At 39.8% G+C, this 21,426-nt stretch overlaps 1 protein-coding gene across 1 annotated transcript; it reads left to right on the forward strand.

Annotated features, from left to right (window-relative positions):
* Positions 1-10,697: 10,697 nt before the first annotated feature.
* Positions 10,698-20,462, forward strand: SOHLH1 (spermatogenesis and oogenesis specific basic helix-loop-helix 1). The gene is made up of 8 exons (XM_051973922.1): positions 10,698-10,841; positions 11,481-11,612; positions 12,977-13,124; positions 13,448-13,551; positions 14,585-14,700; positions 16,635-16,872; positions 17,494-17,573; positions 19,719-20,462. The coding sequence occupies exons 1-8, from the start codon at positions 10,762-10,764 to the stop codon at positions 19,973-19,975; spliced, it is 1,155 nt and encodes a 384-aa protein (XP_051829882.1). The 5' UTR covers positions 10,698-10,761; the 3' UTR covers positions 19,976-20,462.
* The last annotated feature ends 964 nt before the right edge of the window (positions 20,463-21,426 follow it).

A 21,426-nucleotide genomic window follows, 5' to 3' on the forward strand; every position in this document is an offset into this window, starting at 1 on the left:
GAGGGGAAAAGTCGGAACAGAAGTGAGTGCAAGGGATAATGTTTTTTTTTTTTAAATTTTTATTTAATAATTACTTTATATTGACACTCGTTTCTGTTCCAATTTTTTTTCCCTCCCTCCCTCCACCCCCTCCCCTAGATGGCAAGCAGTCCTTTATATGTTGGATATGTTGCAGTATATCCTAGATACAATATATGTTTGCAGAACCGAACAGTTCTCTTGTTGCATAGGGAGAATTGGATTCAGAAGGTATAAATAACCCGGGAAGAAAAACAAAAATGCAGATAGTTCACATTCGTTTCCCAGTGTTCTTTCTTTGGGTGTAGCTGCTTTTGTCCGTCATTTATCAATTGAAACTCAGATCTCTTTGTCAAAGAAATCCCCTTCCATCAAAATATGTCCTCATACAATATCGTTGTCGAAGTGTATAATGATCTCCTGGTTCTGCTCATTTCACTTAGCATCAGTTCATGTAAGTCTCGCCAGTCCTCTCTGTATTCATCCTGCTGGTCATTTCTTACAGAACAATAATATTCCATAACATTCATATACCATAATTTACCCAGCCATTCTCCAATTGATGGGCATCCATTCATTTTCCAGTTTCTAGCCACTACAAACAGGGCTGCTACAAACATTTTGGCACATACAGGTCCCTTTAAGGGATAATGTTGTAAAAAAATTACCCTGGTATGGGTTCTGTCAATAAAAAGTTATAATTTAAAAACAAGAAGATAAATGATTAGATTTGCAACACAGACACGTGGGAAGATTCTTCATTTTCTAAAAGGGATTTGTTATTTTTTTTTGGCAGCAGTTTTTTTTTTTAATAGTGAATGCATCTTGTGCATCGAGTCGGTTATTCAAATCATTCAGCTCATACTTATTGAGGGCTTATGTGGGCAAGGCTTTTAGGATGCTCTGTGCTAGCTAGAGACAGGATTGGAGTTTCACTGGAGTTTCAGAAATTAAGCCTGCCTGTGCTCTGCCAGTGACTGCCTCACGACATGCTCCTCGGGGACAGGAAAAGGGTGACTCACCATGAGCGCCTCGCTTTACGTCTCTGTGAGACAAGGCAGGCCAAGTGGGTGGAGAGAGGCATTTTGTTGGTGCCCTAATGAACCACAGTCTCACACTCACGTAAGTGGACACACATATTCCAGGATATCTATGATGTGCACAGAGATGCATTCATAAGCCTGAGCCTGGGTATGTGCACATAAATTTACACACACAAATTTACCATAATATAGAGGCAAATTCTGTTTGTGTTCCCAGCTGTTATTATTATTGTTTCAGTCGCTTTGACAGGGAGTTTTCTTGGCAAAGACAATGGAGTGGTTTACCGTTTCCTTCTCCAGCTCATTTTACAGATGAGGAAACTGAGGCAAATAAAGTTAAGTGACTTGTCCAAGGTCATGGCCAGTGAGGAGCTCAGTAAGATGTTTTCCTGTTGTTGGGCCCAGCATTGAGCCACCCACTGCCCCACAATTCCCAAGAGAGTATTCTAAAGTGTTGTTCAGATCCCTTCTCTGCTTTGTGTTAGCAACATAAATAGGAGAGACTTAGACAGTTGGCTGTGTTTTGCTTAGTAGGGTGGTGGGTGGAGGGTAGTGTGCTGGAAGAGAATCCCCAAGTTAATTCAATATAAACACAAAGAGATTTTCTATTTTCTAGGTGCATGTCCTAAACATCATTCAGCTTCTTCTGCTTTGGTCATAATGGGCACTTCCTCAGGGGTCAGAAGGGTAGGAACACAGGATTTAGAGTTGGAAAGGCCCTTAGAGATGATCTAGTCTACCACCCTCATTATACAAATGAGGGAATTGAGGCTCAAGGGGATTAAGTAATTTGTCCAAAATTATACTGCTGGGAAATGGCTGAAACAGGATTTGAAGCCACATTTCAGGCAACCTATCAATCTATAACTTTTTCTAGTATGCCATACGATCTCTGCTGTGTATATAGTGGCAGGTGAAAGAGTAGAGACTAGAAAGGTGGATTCAGAAACATAGTAGACACAGAAATAGCTTTACTGCTTGTAGCTAAGCATTATTTTTCAGGTTTCTGTTAATCTTGAACAGGAATATATCTAATCACTCAGAGCAACTTAATTTATCAGATAATCAGAATCTAACTGGACAAGGATATGTATAGGACAGAGGAAGGCCTGGGGGAAAGACAGGTAATAGGGAGGTAAGGTCTAGACAAAAAGGGCCCAGATATAAACCATGCAATTTAGAGGATTGTGAAGTGGGACAGCTGGCTTGTGATTCTTTTCTAAGCTGTTTTCATTTAAAAGTATTGTAAGAGCACTAAAGAACTATGCAAAATTAAGATATTTCTATTATTGGTTTGTACCTGTGAGTTCCCTTGCATAAGACTCACCCAGTGTGGAAATTGCTTCCCACAATGCAAATGAGCAACTCATCTGTAATTTATAGTCTCAAAACAGAAGCTCTCTGTTTTCTGAGGATCCCTGAGGTTTTCAAGATTCTTTCAGGGAATCCTTGAGGTCAAAATTATTTTTAAAAATAATAATAAGACTTTAAACTTTAATAAAGTAACTATTCATAGATATAACCCATATAAACAAATGCTCTTGGGGATAGAAATCTTCAATAATTTTTAAGAGTATAAAGGAGTTTTGAAGCCAAATAGTTTGAGAAATATTGCCTTAAAGATTTGCCTAGTAACACTTAGAGGTTAAATGATTTAATAATAATAGCTGCTTATAGGACCTACTATATACCAGATGCTAGGTACTTTACAATTATTATCTTATTAGATCCTCTCTCCTGAGAGGTAAATGATATTAAATATTTCCCATTTTATAGATGAGGAAACTGAGGAAACAGAAGTTAAACGATTTGTACAGGTTCATATTGCCAGTGAGTACCTGAGGTCAGATATGAATTTGTCTTCCTGACTTGACTTCCTGACTGGCTTCCTATCTTCTGTGCTACCCACTGCCCACAGTCATGTTTTTATAATGTCAAGGGCAAGGTCTCCCTGAGACCAAAGCTGTGTTTGGCACATTGTTAAATGCTTAATATTGTTGTCTAACTAACTGATCATATCAATTGTTCCTCATTTCTATTATTTCATTTTGTACAAGCCACCCATTATTTTCAGGCTTTTTGAAAGCAGGAACTGGATTTATTTTTGTTAATTGTATACTCATCCATCATTTAGCAGAATATCTGGTACATAGTAGATTTCTAATAAATGTTTATTGAATTGTAATGGGAACTAATTCAAAAATACTTATTAACTTCCTACTAAGTCCTAAGCACTGAAGAGTCCTAGGCAAAAAACAGCCTTCTTTAAGGCTGGTGGGGGTGAGCCCCATATATGCAGACAAATATATGCAAAGTAAATACAAAATAATTATGGAGAAAATAGAGAGTATCTTAACTATTAAAGTGAGTGAAGGTAGGAAGCTCAGAAAAAAAAAAAAACCTACTATAAGAAGTGGTACTTGAAGTAATCCTTGAAAGATGCTATAGTTTCAAAGAGATGAAAGTGAAGAAGTAGTGAGACACTGAAAATGAGATGTGATATAGAAGGAACAGCAAAGAGGTCAGTCTAACTAGAAAATGGTATTTGAAGGAGAGTAACATGAAATGAGCCTGCAAATATTCACTGAAGCTAAATTGTGAAGGATTTAAAACACCAATCAGAGAATTATTCTAGAGGTAATAGAGAGTCATTGGAATTTCTTGAACAAGAAAATCACAGTCTGTTTTTAAGGAATATCAATTTGGTGGCTATGAGGAAAATGGATTGGAAAGGAGAGAGAGATGAGACAGAGATTAATCAAGATACTATTTCAGTTGTCCAGATGAGATGTGATGAAAGTCTGAGAAGGAATAGGGGTCGTATTAAAGAAGAGGGGATGAATGGGAGAGATCTTGTGAAAGTAAAATAGACAACATGGCAATTGAGAAGAGCAAACAGGTAGAAGAAATAGGAAACTGGAGTGTCAACATTGTTTTGTTGTTTATTGTTTGTTCTCAGAGAGGACCAATGACATCAGGAAGCAGATGTCAAGACTTGCAAGTGGATTTAAGTGAGGCAGACCTGTGCAAAGTCATCAGTCTCATTCTTTTCTCCAGGGTTATAGGAGTTCAGTGGGAGCACATAGACCAGGACAAATGGTGAGGGCCTTGATGCAGCAGGAGGCCTTGGTTTTTTAAAACAAGGTCTTTCCCAGTTCTCGATTTGTCTGAGGCAACACCCACTTAGTGATTAAAGGCTAAGTAAGAATCAAGGCAAAAGATGGCCTAGTTTGTCTTCACAAAAGAATCAGTCCGGGACATTGAAGCTATTTTACAGTCACTCTGAGCCATCAAAACCCAAACAATGAGCAAGTGAGGCTTGGCTGGCCCTATTATTGGCCAATCAGTGGGAGCCAGAGTGATTGGGATTTAAAGGCATGGTCAAGTAGTTCCATGTGAATCCCAATGGGCTTTATCAAAGCCTGGTTTACAAGACCTATATTTCAGGAAATCATAAATGAAAACTACATGAGTCAAAAGAGTTAGTTACTGTCCCAGTTAAAAACAACAACAAAATGACAGAATAAATAAATAGGGAAGAAAAAAATCCTAGTCTCCAAATCCCAAGATATCTTGTGAAATGTAATTGATCAAAATTTATATTCCTTTGGCCAGAGCTTCCACATATAAAGGTATGACTCCCCAAGTGGAGAAAGGGAGAGAGAGAAGAGAAAGAGGAAGAGCAGCTCCAGTAGCTCTAATGTCAAGAATATTCCTGAGAGATTGCTATCCAGGTAGTTAGCAAGTAACCAATATTACAGAAATCAAGAGTGATGAGAACTGAGGAAAAATGATTGGAATGATCAGTGAAAATACTGTTAGTAATAAAACAGTGGGCCCAGCGAGGGGAACAGCTTGGTATTTTGGAAAGAGTACTGAAAATGGACTTGAGTGCAAATCCTAGCCCTTTTCTTAATAGCTATTCATTGGATCGGTCAGCCTTTTAATTTCTCTGAGGTTTAATTTTCACATCTATTCAATCATGCCTGACTCTTCACAATGTCATTTGGGGTTTTCTTTATAAAGATACTGGAGTGGTTTGCCATTTCCTTCTTCAGATCATTTTTTACAGATGGGGAAACTGAGACAAACAGGGTTGAGTGACTGGCCAAGAATCTGGACAAAGGGAATAATAATTATTGTGGTTGTGAGAAGAGTATTTTGAAAATCTTAAAATATGATATTATTAAATATATTATTATTCATTAATTCATCAAATAGGCATTTGTATATAGTTTGTTGTAGGTAGAAGCAGATAGGGAGAGCAGTGGATGGAATATAGGGGCCTGGAGTCAGGAAGGTTCATCTTTCTGAGTTCAAATCTGACCTTAGACACTTACTAGCTATCTGACGCTGGGCAAATAATTTAACCCTGTTTGCCTCAGTTTCCTCAACTATAAAATGAGCTAGAGAAGGAAATGGCAAACAACTCCAGGATCTTTGTCCAGAAAACCACAAATGGGGTAACGAAAAGTTGAGTATGACTGAAAGGACTGAACAACAACAAAACTGTGTGTAGACCTATGTGATAGATATTTGAAGAATTACAAAGTTCCTGCCCTCACCAAGCTTAAAATTTATTAGGATTATAAAATATAAAAACAGAGATGCATGATGTAAAACACTACCTGAAAAGTGCATTAAAGTTGAACACAACTAAATCCTATGTGATATACATGCATTAATCAAGGAAGATTCCATAGAGGTGATAGATTTGAGTTGATTTTTAAAGGGTAAGTAGGGATTATTATTGACAAACTTCAAGTGTTTTTCCATCTACAAACAGAACTGTGGGTGCCATATGACTCACAAAATGAAATTTGATTACAACGTCATTCATGGCACTTAGAGCGTGAAAAAGAATCATAAAGAGTCCTCCCCTGATCTTGTCCCCAAGCTTTGAATCATACATACTTTGAATCACAAGAGCTTTGGAGACAATTTTTATTTCTTTCAGATATGAATGAAGTTGTATCCCAAATTATGCCTTACTTCTTCTCAATCCTTTAACATATTTGGCTCATAGTTCTCTATTAAAAATTTTTTTTTCATAAAATCACAAAACTTCATAGTCAAAAGACTCTGGTTTGATTTTGACTCTTGCACTTATTTGCTTTGTGACTATAGCCAAGTTTTTTTCAACTTTTTAGGACTCGGTTTTTTCATCTGTTAAATGGAGAAGTAGACTAAATTGACTAAGTCCCTCCCAGCCCTGACACATTGTGATGCAATCAGAAAAAATACAGATATTACAATAAAATTTGGAGACCTCAAGGGCCATCTAGTTTAACATGCCCTTGACCTTCTATCAGAAGAAATGGGTTCCTGATTAGAAAAAAAGGTAACCTTTTCTAATTTTTGGACATTTCCGATCATTGGGAAGTATTCCCTTAAATCAATCCTGAATCTTCCTCTCTTTGCTACTCCTATTATTTTTTCTAATTTTACCTTGTGAGACCCAGCTGCAAAAGTCTAATTCCTCTTGAAAGTCCTTTCAATATCAGAAGACAAGCTTTGCAACTGTTGTTCCAGCTTTTTAAAATGCTTTCAAAAAATTATACAATCTCAGGTTGGGGAGGGATCTCAAAGGCCATTTATTCCAGTCCATAGCTGAAAAATGAATAATAACAACTAATATTTATATAGCATTTACTATGTTCCATGCTAAGCTAAGTGCTTTAAAATAATTTCATGTGAGCCAACAACAATAGCCCATGTAATTATTATCCCTGTTTATGGATGAGGAGACTGAGGCAAATAGATTAAATTACCCAGAGTCATACAGGTAATATCTGCGGTAACATTTGAACTCAGTTTTTCCTGACTCCAGGCCCAACACTTTTGTCTATTGTTCTATACAGATGCCCAGGAATAAGAGAATAAAAAACCCTTGTACAACATATTTTTATAACAAGAAGTCATATAACTGTCTTTAAATCCTTCTAAGTGGAGAAAGATGATAGTGCTACTTACATCTAAGAAAAGGCATTCTAATGTTGAATGCTCTAATTGTTACATTTTCCAGATGTGAGATCAAAATTGGTGTGTGTGTGTGTGTGTGTGTGTGTGTGTGCATGTGTATAAAAAATGGAGAATTCATATCATCAGGTTCAGATGAGTTATATTCAAGGGATAGAAATGACAAATGTAATTATGTTTTCAGAATTAGATCTTGCTTGTAAAGGTAAACTGGAGACACACAATTAATTGGCTCCGAGTAGGTTACATTTTTAACTTCTGATGAGATTCCCCAGAAATGGCTTTAGCTCTTCCAACTCATTTCCTTCATTCAATGCTGCTCAGGACCATGTTAGAATCTTGCCTATGTTTCCCTTTTGCTCTCTGTATTTCCAGGATTATGAAAAATCATTTACATCATAGAATTTTAGATTTAGGTCTTTACTTGGATAATCTAAACTCCATATTTTATAGATATGGAAGCTGGGGCCCTAGGGGAATTGATTTACTTAATGACACAGATAGCAAATGGCAAATCTAGGAAAAAAGCTTAAGTTTCTTAACTTCAAATCCAGTGCTCCATGGCATACATTCCCTGCTGTGTGTAAGATAGGGCAAAATAACCCTGTCACATCCGCCTTGGGGCAGAGGAGAATTAACATTGCTGGCTAATCAATTAGAGATAATTGCACATATTATTAGCAAATAAAATTTATACTGGAGGCTATATAGCTTTTTAGCAATGGAAAATGCAAAATTTGCCTCACAGTGCCATCTAGTAGGAAAGGATTAAAATATGGAATCACTATCTCTTCACACATCAGAGCCCTGTTTATTCTGTTTAACCCCATGTTTAAACATGATTATGTTTTGTTTTCTTACTATTAGATGAGTTATAAAATTTGTTTCCCCAAAAAGGCAAGTTTCACCAGAACTGAAACTGTATTTTCTTCTCCCACCCTTAGAGGTAGCTCAGTGCTGGATATCCAGCAGAGAGTCAAGAAATGTGCAGGATAGAGTATGTAAAGTAAAATTTGGTTTGACTACTGGTTCATCTAACTCTTTAGATTCTCTTAGTTTCCTTTTCTTTAAAATGAGTGACTAGGTCATCTCTGGCATTCTTCCCAGCTCTAAATCTATGATCCTACATCCCTCAGCATGGTGATAATGAGGTATAATAGAAAGAATATCAGATATGGAATCAGAAGATCTGTGTATGAATTTTCTATTTATTGTCTGCATGACACTGGACAAATCAGTTAACCTCTCTAATCTTTCACTTCCTTTCTCTGCCAAACGAGCTATGTTTGCCCAGGATGATCTCTTGCTTTGAATCTAATGATCCCATCTGCTCCCTGAATTGAGCAGCATTTTCCCAAAAAGATGACCCCATACTTTCTATTTCATACCATCTGGTAAAAATAGAAGGCAGGGTATGTGCTGAAGGCTATGTGTAAATCACACCACTGAAACTAAGACTCACAACACTCTTCAGTTTGGCAAAATTATCTGGCAGATGGATCAAAAGGAGGGATGTTGAGGGACAGAAATTGTCTTCTCTGTTCTGTGGTTATTTTGCTGCGTGACCTTAGGCTAAGTCACCCACTGAGTCTCCTTGGCTTGGATTAACCCTAAATGGCACAGATATAATATTTTTTCTTCCCCATCCTAGGCCAAGTGGTTTTGAGATATGTAATACTATCCTGACTCTAAACCCAGTGCTATACCACATCATCACTCATAGTTTTCAAGGTGTTTGCTAATAATTCAAATTAAATTTCATGAAGAAAAAAATCAGAAATTTGTTCACTTACATAGCAGCCCATCCTATTTATAAACATAGATAGGGTGAGTGTTCAGCCTACTTAAGACAGTCTTACCAAAGGTTTGGTCAGTAGGTGGTCAATATTTTATGTCATTTAGTTAAATATGACAAGCATTTATTTTAAATTAATCAGTCAGCAAGTATTTATTAATTCTTCTATGTGTCAGGCACTGTGCTAAGTACTAGAGCTACCAAGAAAGGTATAAGACAGTCCTCTCTTCATGAAATTTGCCTTGTGTTAGGGCAATAGGATAAGGATAGGATAAAAACAAGTGTTTCAAGAGGGGAAAGGACTCATAATCTGAGGGGATCAGAAATGGCCTCCTATATACACAGGGACATCTGGACTATGTATACTGTGAAACAGAATGGAGGAATGAGTATATTTGAGAGAATATCTAGTAAGCTGGTTTGCCCGGAATGGTAAGTAGATGAAGTAGTTACTATAAAATAAAGCTGGAAAGATAAGTGGAAACGAACACGGAGAGCTATAAACACCAGGCTGCGGATTTTATAGTTTATTCTAGAAACAGTAAAGAGCTATTGAGGAGGAATTCATGGTCACATACTAGCAAAGGGAGGACATGGTCAGAGATGTGCTTTAGGAATATCATTTTGGCAGTTGTATAGAGCTTGGATTGGAGAGGGGAGTGACTGGAAACAGGAAGCGCAATTAGAAGACTTTTGCAACTAGGGTGGAAAAGAGGGATGGATGCAAAAGAGGTTTTTGAAACAGAATCAAGATTTGTAAACACTAGGCTATAAGACAGGGAAGGTAGTTAGTGACCCTTGTAGGTGGTCTCAGCTGTCCTTGTCAACCCTCCAGCTTGCAAAGAATAAGCTAGAAATCTTTTTGAAAAAGCAGGCTCTCCCAATTTTACACTCATCTGGCATGGACTTGACTGTAGTCAGGACAGATTAGAAAGGACAAGCAAGAAATTTCTACCATTAATGGAAAATTCTGTGTAGGAGGATGGAAGTACCCACAGAGTACTTTAAATAGTAGTGTTGCTCTTATTGTTGTTATTATTATTTCACATCCCTCTAATTATTAGGAAGTTCCTCTTTAGCCTAAGATGTGTTAGGAATCCGCTTCCCTGTAACTTTGTTCATCATTTCTAGTTCTGTCCCTGGATTATCTAGGACAAGTATAGAACAAGTATATTAATCACTCACTAGGAATTTTTAAGAATTTACAGAAATGTTTTTTTCACAATATGACTAATATGGAAATAGGATTTTGCATGATTGCCTATGTATAACCTATATCGAACTACTGTACTGACTCAGGGAGCTGGACAAGGAAAGGGAGGGAAAGAATTTGGAACTCAACATAAAAAAAAAAATCTTAAAAAGCATTTTTAGATGTAATTGGGGAAAAAAATATTCAAAAAAGAAAAAAAAAAAGAATTTAAAGAAAAGTTTCAATCTCTGAAACCTTGCCTGTCTACAATCCAGCTCCTCTCAGAGGCTGAGAGCCCAGGCCGATTCCTCAACATATTGATTGTCCCCCTTTTCTCCCCCCCCTCACTTCACTCTCGATTTGATTTTGCTTTTTCCCCAAGAAGATACTCCCCTTCCCACGCACCCCCCAGTTTCTGCCCCAGGCTTGAGTACCGGGTTCCCTGGTCCCGCCTCCACTTTCTATTACTATCCTACAAAGAAACTGGGGAACTCGCTGCTTGGGACCGAGAGGCAGGCTCCGGCCGCGTCACGTGTCCGCGGGGAGCCCGGAGTGGGCAGGGGCGTGCTGCGTGCGTGGAGAGGGGGGAACACGTGGCGCGCGTGGGGATGGGAGACTGCGTTGCTCGCGCGGGGAGGAGGGACGTGTTGCTCGCTTCGGTCTCGGGGAGGAGAGGGCCGCGTGGGACGAGGGAGAGCAGATATAGGACGGCTCGGCTGTAGCTAGCTTGAGTCATGGACGCCTGGGACCCGGACTCCAGCCAAGGACCTTTCGGCCCGGGAGAACCCAGGGATCCCGCCTCTACTGGGCACAGGTGTGGAAGCAAAGGTGGAGGGAAAGGTTCTTTCTTAAGGTGAAGGCTTCAGCTCTGGGTTAAGGATGGGGGAAGCATCACGGGAATTTTGCCCCTCTCCCATTCCTCCGCCTAAGCAGACCTTTGCCCTTTGGCTTGACCCCAAACATCTGTTGCCCCTCAAGACCACCCTTCCTTAGCCTCCAGGACAGCCATTCCTGATAGCCGCGCCTTCGCCTGGACCCCCAATACTGTCTTACCTCAATGCCCTGTCACTGACCTCAGATGGCTGCTAGCGCTCTCCTACAGACCCTTAACCCCAACCCGGCCACCGTTTCTTCCTCCCTCAGTGCCTTTGGGGAAGGGGTGGTGAAGGTGGCAGGATGGGTAGGCCTGGGGAAACAGGAAGAGGTGGGGTGAGAGAAGTATAAGGGAGAGTTTGGATAGAGCCTGGGAGAGGAGGTCATTCTGAGCGCTTGGCATTGTTCATCTATGTGCCCTCACCTCACACCAAAAAGCTATACTTACCCTATTTTGGGGTCTTGGCTGTTAGCCTTTTGGGGCTCCATAGCCTAACTCAGGGTCTAAGCAGATAATTTTAATGGTGTGGTGTTTGTGTTTTTCCCTTTTCGTCTTCTTCTGCCTGGTTCCTCTTCTCAGCTCCCCAAGGGCCAGTGCCTGGGCCTCTGAGGGTGCTGGGGACTCTGGAGTGGCCCAGGATATGTCGGAGGCTTTCACTGTTGCCCAGGTACAGATCCGAAAGCAGAATGCTATCACTGAGAGAGAAAGAAGGTGAGGGCTTGCCCCTTGTGCAGGGGGAGGGTCAAAGAATAGCTTGGTGTCAATTTATTGGCCATTCAGCCCGGGCAGGTCCCTTAGGAGGAGAAAATATAGAAATTCCACTCTTTGACAGGTCTTAAGCAGACAGGAGAATGGATTTTTATCTTCTTTGCCAAAAGGATTAACTCAAAGATTAGGAGACACCAGGAATTTAAAAAAAACTCTGCATTTCTGGACTCAAAGATGAGGAAGATGCGATGGTGGTATTTTATTATTTAGACCACTAGCACCCAGAAGAAAGCAGCACTGAGATAATGCTCCCCAGGGTTCTGTGTTCCTACCTTCACACACAATGGCACATAACTGTTAGTCTGGTGTTTTTTGCCTCAGGTTTTTTTTTTTTTTTTTTTTTTTCAAACTGTAGAATGGCAATCAATTGATAATTTTAACTTCCTTCCCACCTGCCAGTTTTAGAATTGACAAATGCTTAAAGCCCTTGAAATTTTTTTCTGAAGTAACCATTTGTTGGGTCTGAATGGAAACGTCTGGGTATTTAGAAATTCTGGTGTTTAAAGAAGCCTCGTAGAAGTGCCCTAGAAGATTCCTTGACTCTCTTGGAGAAGGGGGGTGGAGGGGAATCTACCCTTTTTATTGACTACATAGTTCTCCTATTAATTATGAAATAGCTAACTAGGATTCATGGTGTAGAAGATAGTAAACTAGCCTAAAGAAGACCTCCATTAAATCCTGGCACTAATACGTATCGGTTATAGGACTCTGAGCAAGTCATTCGACATCTTCATGTTCCTAGGCAACTCTCTAGGATGACAGGTTACAAAACAGTTGTTTATATTTAATGATAGAGGGAATTTGCTCTAAGGGAACTCCCAATACTGAGAAAATCATAGCCAGGGATCCTCAAACTTTTTAAAATGGGAAGCCAGTTTACTGTCCCTCAGACTGTTGGAGGGCTGGACTATAGTAAAAACAAAAACTTTGTTTTGTGGGCCTTTAAATAAAGAAACTTCATAGCTCTGGGTGAGGGGGATAATCGTCCTCAGCTGCCGCATCTGGCCCGCGGGCCTTAGTTTGAGGACCCCTGCCTAACAAATCCCCAAAATACAAGATTAGGGAGTTTAATTTGTGGTCAAGGTTAAGAAGTCATTCTTTGGACATGTAATGGAGCTAATTGACTCAGGTCCACAAAACTAAAGCAGCATTATACCATGTAGGACAAAGTGAACTGAGCACTATCAAGTTATAAATATTCATATTTCCATTTGTATGTCTCAGTTATTCGTTCAGAGGAGTGAGACTCAAACACAGATTATTTATTTATATGGGGATGGGGATGCTTGTGCTTGGGTATAAAACAGGAAACGAATTTCTGTAAGTTGTGAGCGGCTCCGGATCCTGCTGCCCAAGTTTGAAGGTCGTCGAGAGGACATGGCCTCTATCCTGGAGATGGCTGTTCAGTATCTAAAGCTTGCTCGGACTCTTGTGCCCACAGAAGAACAGAGCACCGTGAGTTTATAATTGCTGTGTGATGTGTCCCAATATGGGGAACTAGGCCTTCCTGCACCAGGAGAGGAATGATGTGTTTTTAGGGTTTGAATCTTCAGTCCTGATTATTAAATTACAATTTATCATCATGACTGATGCCCAGGGACCAACACATCATTTCTTTCAAATTGCTGAATGTTTCCACTTTCCCTCTGTGTGGTAATCCTGTAGATTCTGCATATATTCCAAAAAGACTTCATTTCAGAGTATCTTGCTGTTTCCTACTCCCATTGCCAAGGTCCTGCTGGGGGTGCTGGTTCTGTGCATGAATGTTTAAATTACAGATTCTCGCTCCCTCGGAGGAGGTATGTCAGAAGTGGCAGAAGAATGTGTTGATTCCAAATACCAGAAAGCAGATTTCAGAGACGAGAACCTTTGATACAGCCAGGTTAATATTTCAGCATTTAATAATGTTTTTCTTTGTTTCCTTCCTTCCTCCCTACCCCCTCCCTCCCTCCCACTTCTATCCCCACCCCAAGATAATATAACTTATTTATAAGAATGGGGACTGGACAGGTGATTTCATTGGTTATCATAAAGCTCTCTACCAAAAGCAGGTTGGTGCCTTTTCTGCAATTTATAGGATTAGTTGTCTGAGGAGCTAAGAGGTGAATTGACTTGCTCAGTCACCAATTAATATGTATCAGAGGCAGGACTTCAACCCAGGTCTTCCTGCTTTGAGGCTATATCCATTATGTCATCATGCCTTTCAAGTCATTTATAAAGCTAATAAAATTCCAATGCACTATTATATCTTTTCAGATTAATCTGTAGTATAGTGGAAAGGACTCTAGATTGGGAGCCAGAAGCCTTAGCCTTTGCTGTTTACTTACTTTTGTGACTTGAAAATTTTAGCTTTACTACATTCACTCTTTTGACAGATTTTAAGATAGTTTAAGTACAGATTACTAAATAAATCTTTCAAAAAGTTCTCTTTGAATCCCTTGCCTGGATAGGGAGATGATTCTGGATTTTCATGCTTTATGTCAACCAACTGAAAAGTATGACCACCTAGTTTGAAGATTCTTTGAATGTGGAGTCTTTTGTTCAAAGACCAGCTTAGTTAAAGGTAGAGAGGCTTATGACCATGTGAACATAAGATATGTTTTGTATTTTAGACAGCTCTTGCTGTGTGCAGTGGAGGAGGAATTGGAAATGATTGGATCATTTCTACAGGCTGTAATGTAATTTCATGTTTGGGCCCCTTTACATGGCTGGGGACCTGGATAGGAGGGGGGCCATGTGGTAGAAAGTACCACATATGTACTGAATGTAACCATGTTAGCTGTAGAGCTTTTGGCTGGATTCCAGGCTGTGATCAGTCCTCACAGTTCTAGGCAAATATGGAAATTCTGTTAGAAAATTTATTTTGGATCAGTCATAAATTTGGAGTATCTTTCATTGTATTTTTCATTGGTCAGACAAAGGGGATTACCAGGTTGCCCAGCCACTCCTGTGGAAACTAGTAAACCAGCACTGACATTGGGTGAGCCTGTGGATAAAGCCTTGGAAGGCACATATTCTGTCTTTGAAAAAGGTAAGTCAGGGGCTGAGTCTATGGGAAACCTTTTCCCTTCAACTGCTCCCTCTATCATCTTCACTCTCGCATTTCATTCTCTTTGTCTACTTCCTTCTTTCCTATAGCCTACAAACCTGCCCATGTCTCCCCATTGTCAAAAAAACTGTACCTTGATCTGAACTATCTATTGTCCCATATCTCATCTTCCTTTTGTGGCTAAATTCTTTCAAAAGTCCATCCATAATTGATGCCTCTACTTCCTTTTGGCACATGACGTGTGCTGTGGCTAGAAGTTCAATGTCCATTCTCTAGACTGACCATGAAGATATGTTCTAATAGAGCTGGTTATAAAGTAAACCTGATTATCCCCCAACTGCCTTCAATTATAAAGTTGCTACTATGTTCCCAATATAAATCTTTCAATAGGTTGACCTGAATATCTTGGACCAAGGAAAATTAAAACAAAGCTGAGGCCTGGAGCTTTGGGGGCATTGAAAACACAGGTGTTTTTTGTTTGTTTATTTATAGTACTAACCTTATTCTGGGTTCTCCTTTCCATCTTGAACCATCTTTATAATGCTTCAGTTGGTTATCTTATTAACCTCCATAGCTTTAATTATTATCATCTCTTTGCTGATGATTTTTCCCCAGCCTTAACTCTACTCTCACATATCCAATTCTTTATTGGACATCTGGAAATGGATGCCCTATAGACATATTTAATTCAATCTGTTTAAAAGTGAGCTTAGTATCTTTCTCTTTTAAAGCCTCTTTCCCCATCCTCCCAGTCACCTAGCCATGAAGCCCAGGTGTTATTCTTAATTTCTCAAACCTCTATTTCTCCTCAATAGCTAATCTGTTGCCAAGTCCTGTTAATTTTACCTTGATAATATATTTGCAGAACCAGCCAAGTGGGTCAGTGAGTAGAGTGCCAGGCCTGAATTTAGACTCATTTTCTTAAGTTTAAGTCCAACCTCAGACACTTCTTAGCAATGTGACCCCATTCTGCTTGCTTCAGTTTCCTCATGTGTAAAATGAGCTGGATAAAGAAATGGGCAACCACTCCACTATCTTTGCTAAGAAAATCCCTAATGGGGTTACAAAGTGTTGGACATGATTGAAATGAAGAACAACAGCAAATATATTTGCGCTGATACCGTCATCACTTCGTGAAGGTCCTTATCACTTCATTCCTGAATTATAGCAGTAGCTTTATGGTTGGTTTTCCTGCCTCACCTCTCCCTACTTTGACTGTCTTTGATTTAGCTATCCAATGAATCTTCCTAAATAAGAGATTTAACCAAGTCACACCCACCCGGGTCAGTGAATTCTAATAATTCCCTTTTGCCTCAAGAATCAGACATAAATTCAGATATAAAGTCTCTGCCTTTTTGTCCTTCACAACCTGATCCCCTCAGGTAGTAGGATCTGAGGATTTAGCATGGCCAGAGATCTGTAAGACCATGTAGTTGGGCCTGAGAGGATGAGGTGAATAGTCAGCTCTTGGTCATACTGGGAGGTGAAGAGTGTGTATTCCAACTCACATTCTCTGACTCCAGATCTGATAGCTAGGTGCCCAGAGCTTTTTGTTGACACTCTCCTTCCTATTTTCCCCTGTATCTGGTGTATGACCTCAGGCTCAACTGAAGGCTTCTTATAGCTGCTGACTTGTTTTGTTCTTTTGGTTCCCTCCCAGGTGCAGAGTATAAGGCTTTGATGGCTTGCATTTGGGAATCATGCTGGGTTGAAACTTTGTGATGTTGGGACAAGTCTCTTAAATTTTCTGATTCTCACAGAAACAAAGTCCATGAAGAGATTTGATGTATTTCCTGTCAGGACAGGATAAAATCCTGGGGACTGAGCTCAGTGGAAAGTGGGTCTGACTCAAAGGGGGATCCAGAGAATTGAGGCTATTCTCTTATGTGGTATTGACTGTGATGTTTTTTGGAAAGGCCTTTCAGATTCAGCCTTGTTGCCTCAGGATCTGAGTCTCTCTGATATTCCTGTGCGCTCCTGTGGAACAAACCCTTCTCTGCCATGGCCTTTGCTCTTGCCACCAGCCTTTCCTCTAGAGACCTCAACAGGAGGGAAATGGCCAAGTCTGGCAGGGCCTTGTCCTGGGGAAGCCATGTCTCAAGAACAGCTACTGAAAAACACACGTGAGCCTTCTGATGCCCTGATGGATACCAGGTACAAACCCCTATGTATTTATCCCTGCATGTGTAGTTACATACTTCCAAGCAAATCCTCATTTAACCTCATACCTATTTCCTGGTCACCTAAATTCTTGGACAAGTTTTGCTTGGGCATAGTGCAGGGAATGTAAAACTTCACTTTAAGCATACAAATGGTAAATAGAGTACAGGTAATCCAAAATAGTAAATAGTAAAGTTTGATTTTTTTTCTGTAGATGGGTGTTTTTTTTTTTTTAACAGTTTTCCTTTCCTAATTATCTTTTGCTTTGCCTGATATAAAAATTAGTTTTCATTCTCTGAGCACACAGCAGCTGGGACGTGGGAAGGGCTGTAGGGGGAATGTTTTGGATGATAAGTCAGCCAAGGATAAAAAAAAAATCATGGATAATTTAGAAAATGGATGTAATATTCAAATAATAGAGAACTATTATTATAGTCTTTCTTTCTTTTTCTTGCAAGTAACATTCTGCCTTCTGAATTACTCTTCATCTCCCCTTCGTTTCTTTTGACTGGAAAATTTAATTCCCATTCAAGAAGGACAGTCCAAATGTGTATGTGTTGTTATTGAATGAAAAGTCACAAATGGATTCTTTTTGTTTTTTGATTGTAATTTCAGATCAGTGTCAGAATCTGAAGTAGAAGATGAGATGCCTTTTCTGCTGGGTGCTCACACTGACCGATGGCTTGGAGAGCAAGGTAGGGCATTTCTGAGGGTTGTCAGACAAGGATTTGCCATGGTACCTTGGGAAAGGAAGGAGAATCTGAGCTTTCCCTACAGGGAGAACTTGGTTCTCACTTCTAGCAGCTCTCCAAAGCAGAGAAGGGCCCTGAGGTTTGGGTGGAGGGAAGTGTGTGTATGTATGTGTGTGCTGGGTGAGTATAATTCCAGAGACAAAATAAGAAGATTTGAATTCTAGCTTTGACCTGCTATGATCTAAGGAAAATCTTTGTCTCTTTCAGAGCCTCAATCTCCTAGAAAGGAGAAATAATGTATGATTTAAAGACCATTGTGAATATTCATGAGATAAATCTGTTATACTTGCATGCATATGTCCTGAAAGTTCTCTGTAGTATCAATCAGGGTGTGGAGGTAACTTGAGATTTAGAATTCTAGGGCACTAGAACACAAGTTCCTGCCAAATTGGACAGACTCTTAAAGATGGGGTTAGCATCTGGTATCTTATCTGGAGACCAGTCTTCCTCTATGCAACCTGACTTTTCACATGGACCCTGGCCACAAGGAGATGATTTTTTTTTTTTTTTTTTGGGGGGGGGGTGCGGCATCATAGCAACTCATGAAAAACAATCCTGGAAGAGTAAGAGATTTACATTAGTGGAGGGAGCATTACATTGATGAAATCACAGATGTCTGGACATTTTCACGGATCTGGTCCAAGAAATGTTAACACCTATTGTGTTCAAGGCAGTGTGCTGTTCACTAGGGAGAAGAAGAGGGTCTGATCCTGATTCTTTTGAAGTAGGGGTCCTCCAGATAAGGAAGCTACATCCACCAACACAGGTTGGCACCTTCTCTGCAACTTAGTCTCAGTGAGTAGCCTAGAGCAATGGAAACAAGTCACTCAGACCAGGACCAGTAAACCGGATTCAGGATCCAGGCTACCACATATTAACTTTAAAAACCTTACCTAATAGGGGTGCTAGATGGCACAGTAGATAGAGAACTGGCCCTGAAGTCAGGAGGACCTGAGTTCAAATCTGCCTCAGACACTTAACACTTCCTAGCTTTGTTACCCTGGACAAGTCATTTAACCCCAACTGTCTCAGCAAGAAATAAAATCAACCAAAAAACCTTACATAATAACATTATATGTTCTATTGTATTTTAATTTATTTTGTTAAGAGTTTCCCAGTTGCATTAATTGAGAATCTGTCATAATTCAGGAATATTTTGGGATATATGTTTGACACTTCTAGCCTATAGTATTGAAAGGTTAAATCACTTGCCCAAGTAGGTCTAAGTTGGGACTTGAACCATGGGTTTTCTGGCTTTGAGTCTCTTTCTATTTACTATATTAGGTCCTAGGCACTAGGAATACAAAGACAGTGCTTATCCTTAAGGAGGACTGGTAAGTGCTGCAGTAGATAGAGTGGGTTGGGAATCAGAAAACTTTTCCTGAGTTAAAATCTGTCTTTGGACACTTACTAGCTGACTGTCACTTAACCCTGTTGCCTCAATTTTCTCATTTCTAAAATAAGCTAGAGGAAGAAATGACATATCACCCCAGTATCTTTGTCAAAACCCCAAAATGGGGTCCCAAAGAGTTGGATATTATTAGGACAACTGAATACACACACACACACACACACACACACACACACACACCCTTAAGGAACCTGCACATAACATTAAACAGTTAAGTATATGAGTAATAATCTGAGAAGGAAGCTAGTGGACTAACATCTTGGACTCAGGAAATAATAGCCTGCATTTGTATAGCATTGTAATTTTTGAAAAGCTCTATATTTGCATAATCTCATTTGATCCTTACTATAGTCTTTATGAATGAGAAAACTCATGCTAAGAAGTTATGACTTGTCTAGGGTAACACAAACAAAAAATCCTTCCCATGGAAGATGAGCGTAGGATAAAAGCTTAGAGCTGTAGGCAAGAAAGATGTGCACTGCAAAGTGATGGTGCACTTGAAGCCAAGTAACTTTGCTGCCATCACACAGAAATCTAGTAGTGGAGAGCGGTCTAGAACCCAAGCCTCCTAATTTATTACTCTTTCCTTTATACCGCACTACCTCCTGGGAATTGGGTTTTGATTTGGAAGATATTTCTTTTCATAATTCACTAATCCCTGCTCCCATTTGATTCAGGGTCCCAGGATGTCAAAGGCAGTGGAACCCAAACCTGTTCCATGACGACCCCACTCATGATGGATGCCAAGACTGGTTCCCAAGATGAGCTCCTTCCCAAATCAGAGCTTGAGTTCCTGCCAGAACCAGAGTCCTGCCTCCCAGAGTCTCACAGAAGCATGTTGGACCATTTGGAATTTGATTCAACATCTGTGGCCCTAACTCCCCAGGAAGAAGTAGACAGCATATTTCCTTATCTCTTTCCTTATGAGTTATGAGCTGTGTAATTTCTGAGCCTTGAAGGAATCACTGCTAAGTAGGTTGAGGGTGGGAGGAGACAGAAAAATAGAGATTTTGAAGCAGCACAGAAACGAATATACATCTGGGCACTTTATTTTGGGTTTGGGTTGCAGCTGCAGCCTAATTTGAGAGAGGGAGGGAGGGCCATAGGGAGTGAAAACTGAATATTAAAGAGAAGAAGCAATTTTCTTGGAGGAAGCAAAACTTTTGTAACTTTTGCATAATTGATACAATTCAGTATGTGGATCAGAGTTGGAAGCTTAATCAGGCAATTTTGATGGAGTTAGATGAAAGTCATCTAATCTTATTTTGTTCCTGAGAAAGTCTTTTCACCATTAAATCCACAAATAACTCTGATTCTTGGTCCTGTCGGGGAAGGTCAATGGTTTTCTTTGTACAGTTTTGTTGGGTATATGACCCAGAGAGAGTAAGAATGATAAAAAATAACTCCTGCAAATAGACTTTTCTGATGGTGGTCTTCTTTCTTTTCCCCTCAATATTTCTGTGAAGAAATTGAGGGCAGGGATTATTAAAATCTCTTGCTGGGGAAAAACTAATTCCTTGAAAAATGAGATCTGAAAATTCAAAGCAGAACTAACCCATATCCCAAATCCCAGCCCAAAGTACTCTAGATTAACTTAGTATGTTATCTTGACAGTCTACCCTCATGGATTCATTGACCAGTATTCTATATTGAAGAGGCAAATGGGATATATTGCCATCTGCCTGTATCTACTTTGCCATTGCCCCTGTTTCCTGCTCTGAGTTGTGCTTGTTCTGGTGAATGGGCCCAGTCTCCCCATGTCTTGCAGTGACAGAGGTGTCCTGACTAACTGGATATTCTAAGTCTTGAAGCTTTATTGAAAGCTTGTATGGAGACGGAGAGTCAGACATGTCTCTGGGACTCTAGTCTGTCTGGTTCTGCCTAATGCTTTGTCCAGAACGCTAGATCTGTTCTCCCGCTCCTGAATCCCATGTCATTCTTCTGTGATAAACACTGAGAACTGTTTTTTGGGCCTGTTCTCAGTCCTATTCTGCCTTTTGGTTTGATCTGGCTGGACTTTGGATCATCCCATTATAGTATCAGGACAAGAGCTTTCACAGTGGTTTTTAGTCTGTCTTTTCAATGAAGTATCTAAACTTACGTAATTGCATAGCACCATAGATAAAAGAAACCTCAGGGGTTTATCTAATCTAACTTCTGATAAATGAGCTTGATTCAACCTGCTATGGTTGCATCTATGAACCGGCCTCTGATAGCATTCCCAACATAACTAAACCAAAAGAAACTTCTAAAGGACAACCAGGGTCAAGATAGAAGGCAGTGATATGAAGGTTAGTAGATCTGGGGAGATGTTACCCAAAGTTAATAGCTGCCTCATTTATTTGTTAGAGAAGTAAGGTTGATGGTAGATTAATAAAAATAAGA

The sequence above is a fragment of the Antechinus flavipes genome, chromosome 2, assembly GCF_016432865.1.
Source record: "Antechinus flavipes isolate AdamAnt ecotype Samford, QLD, Australia chromosome 2, AdamAnt_v2, whole genome shotgun sequence".
Classification (NCBI taxonomy): domain Eukaryota; kingdom Metazoa; phylum Chordata; class Mammalia; order Dasyuromorphia; family Dasyuridae; genus Antechinus; species Antechinus flavipes.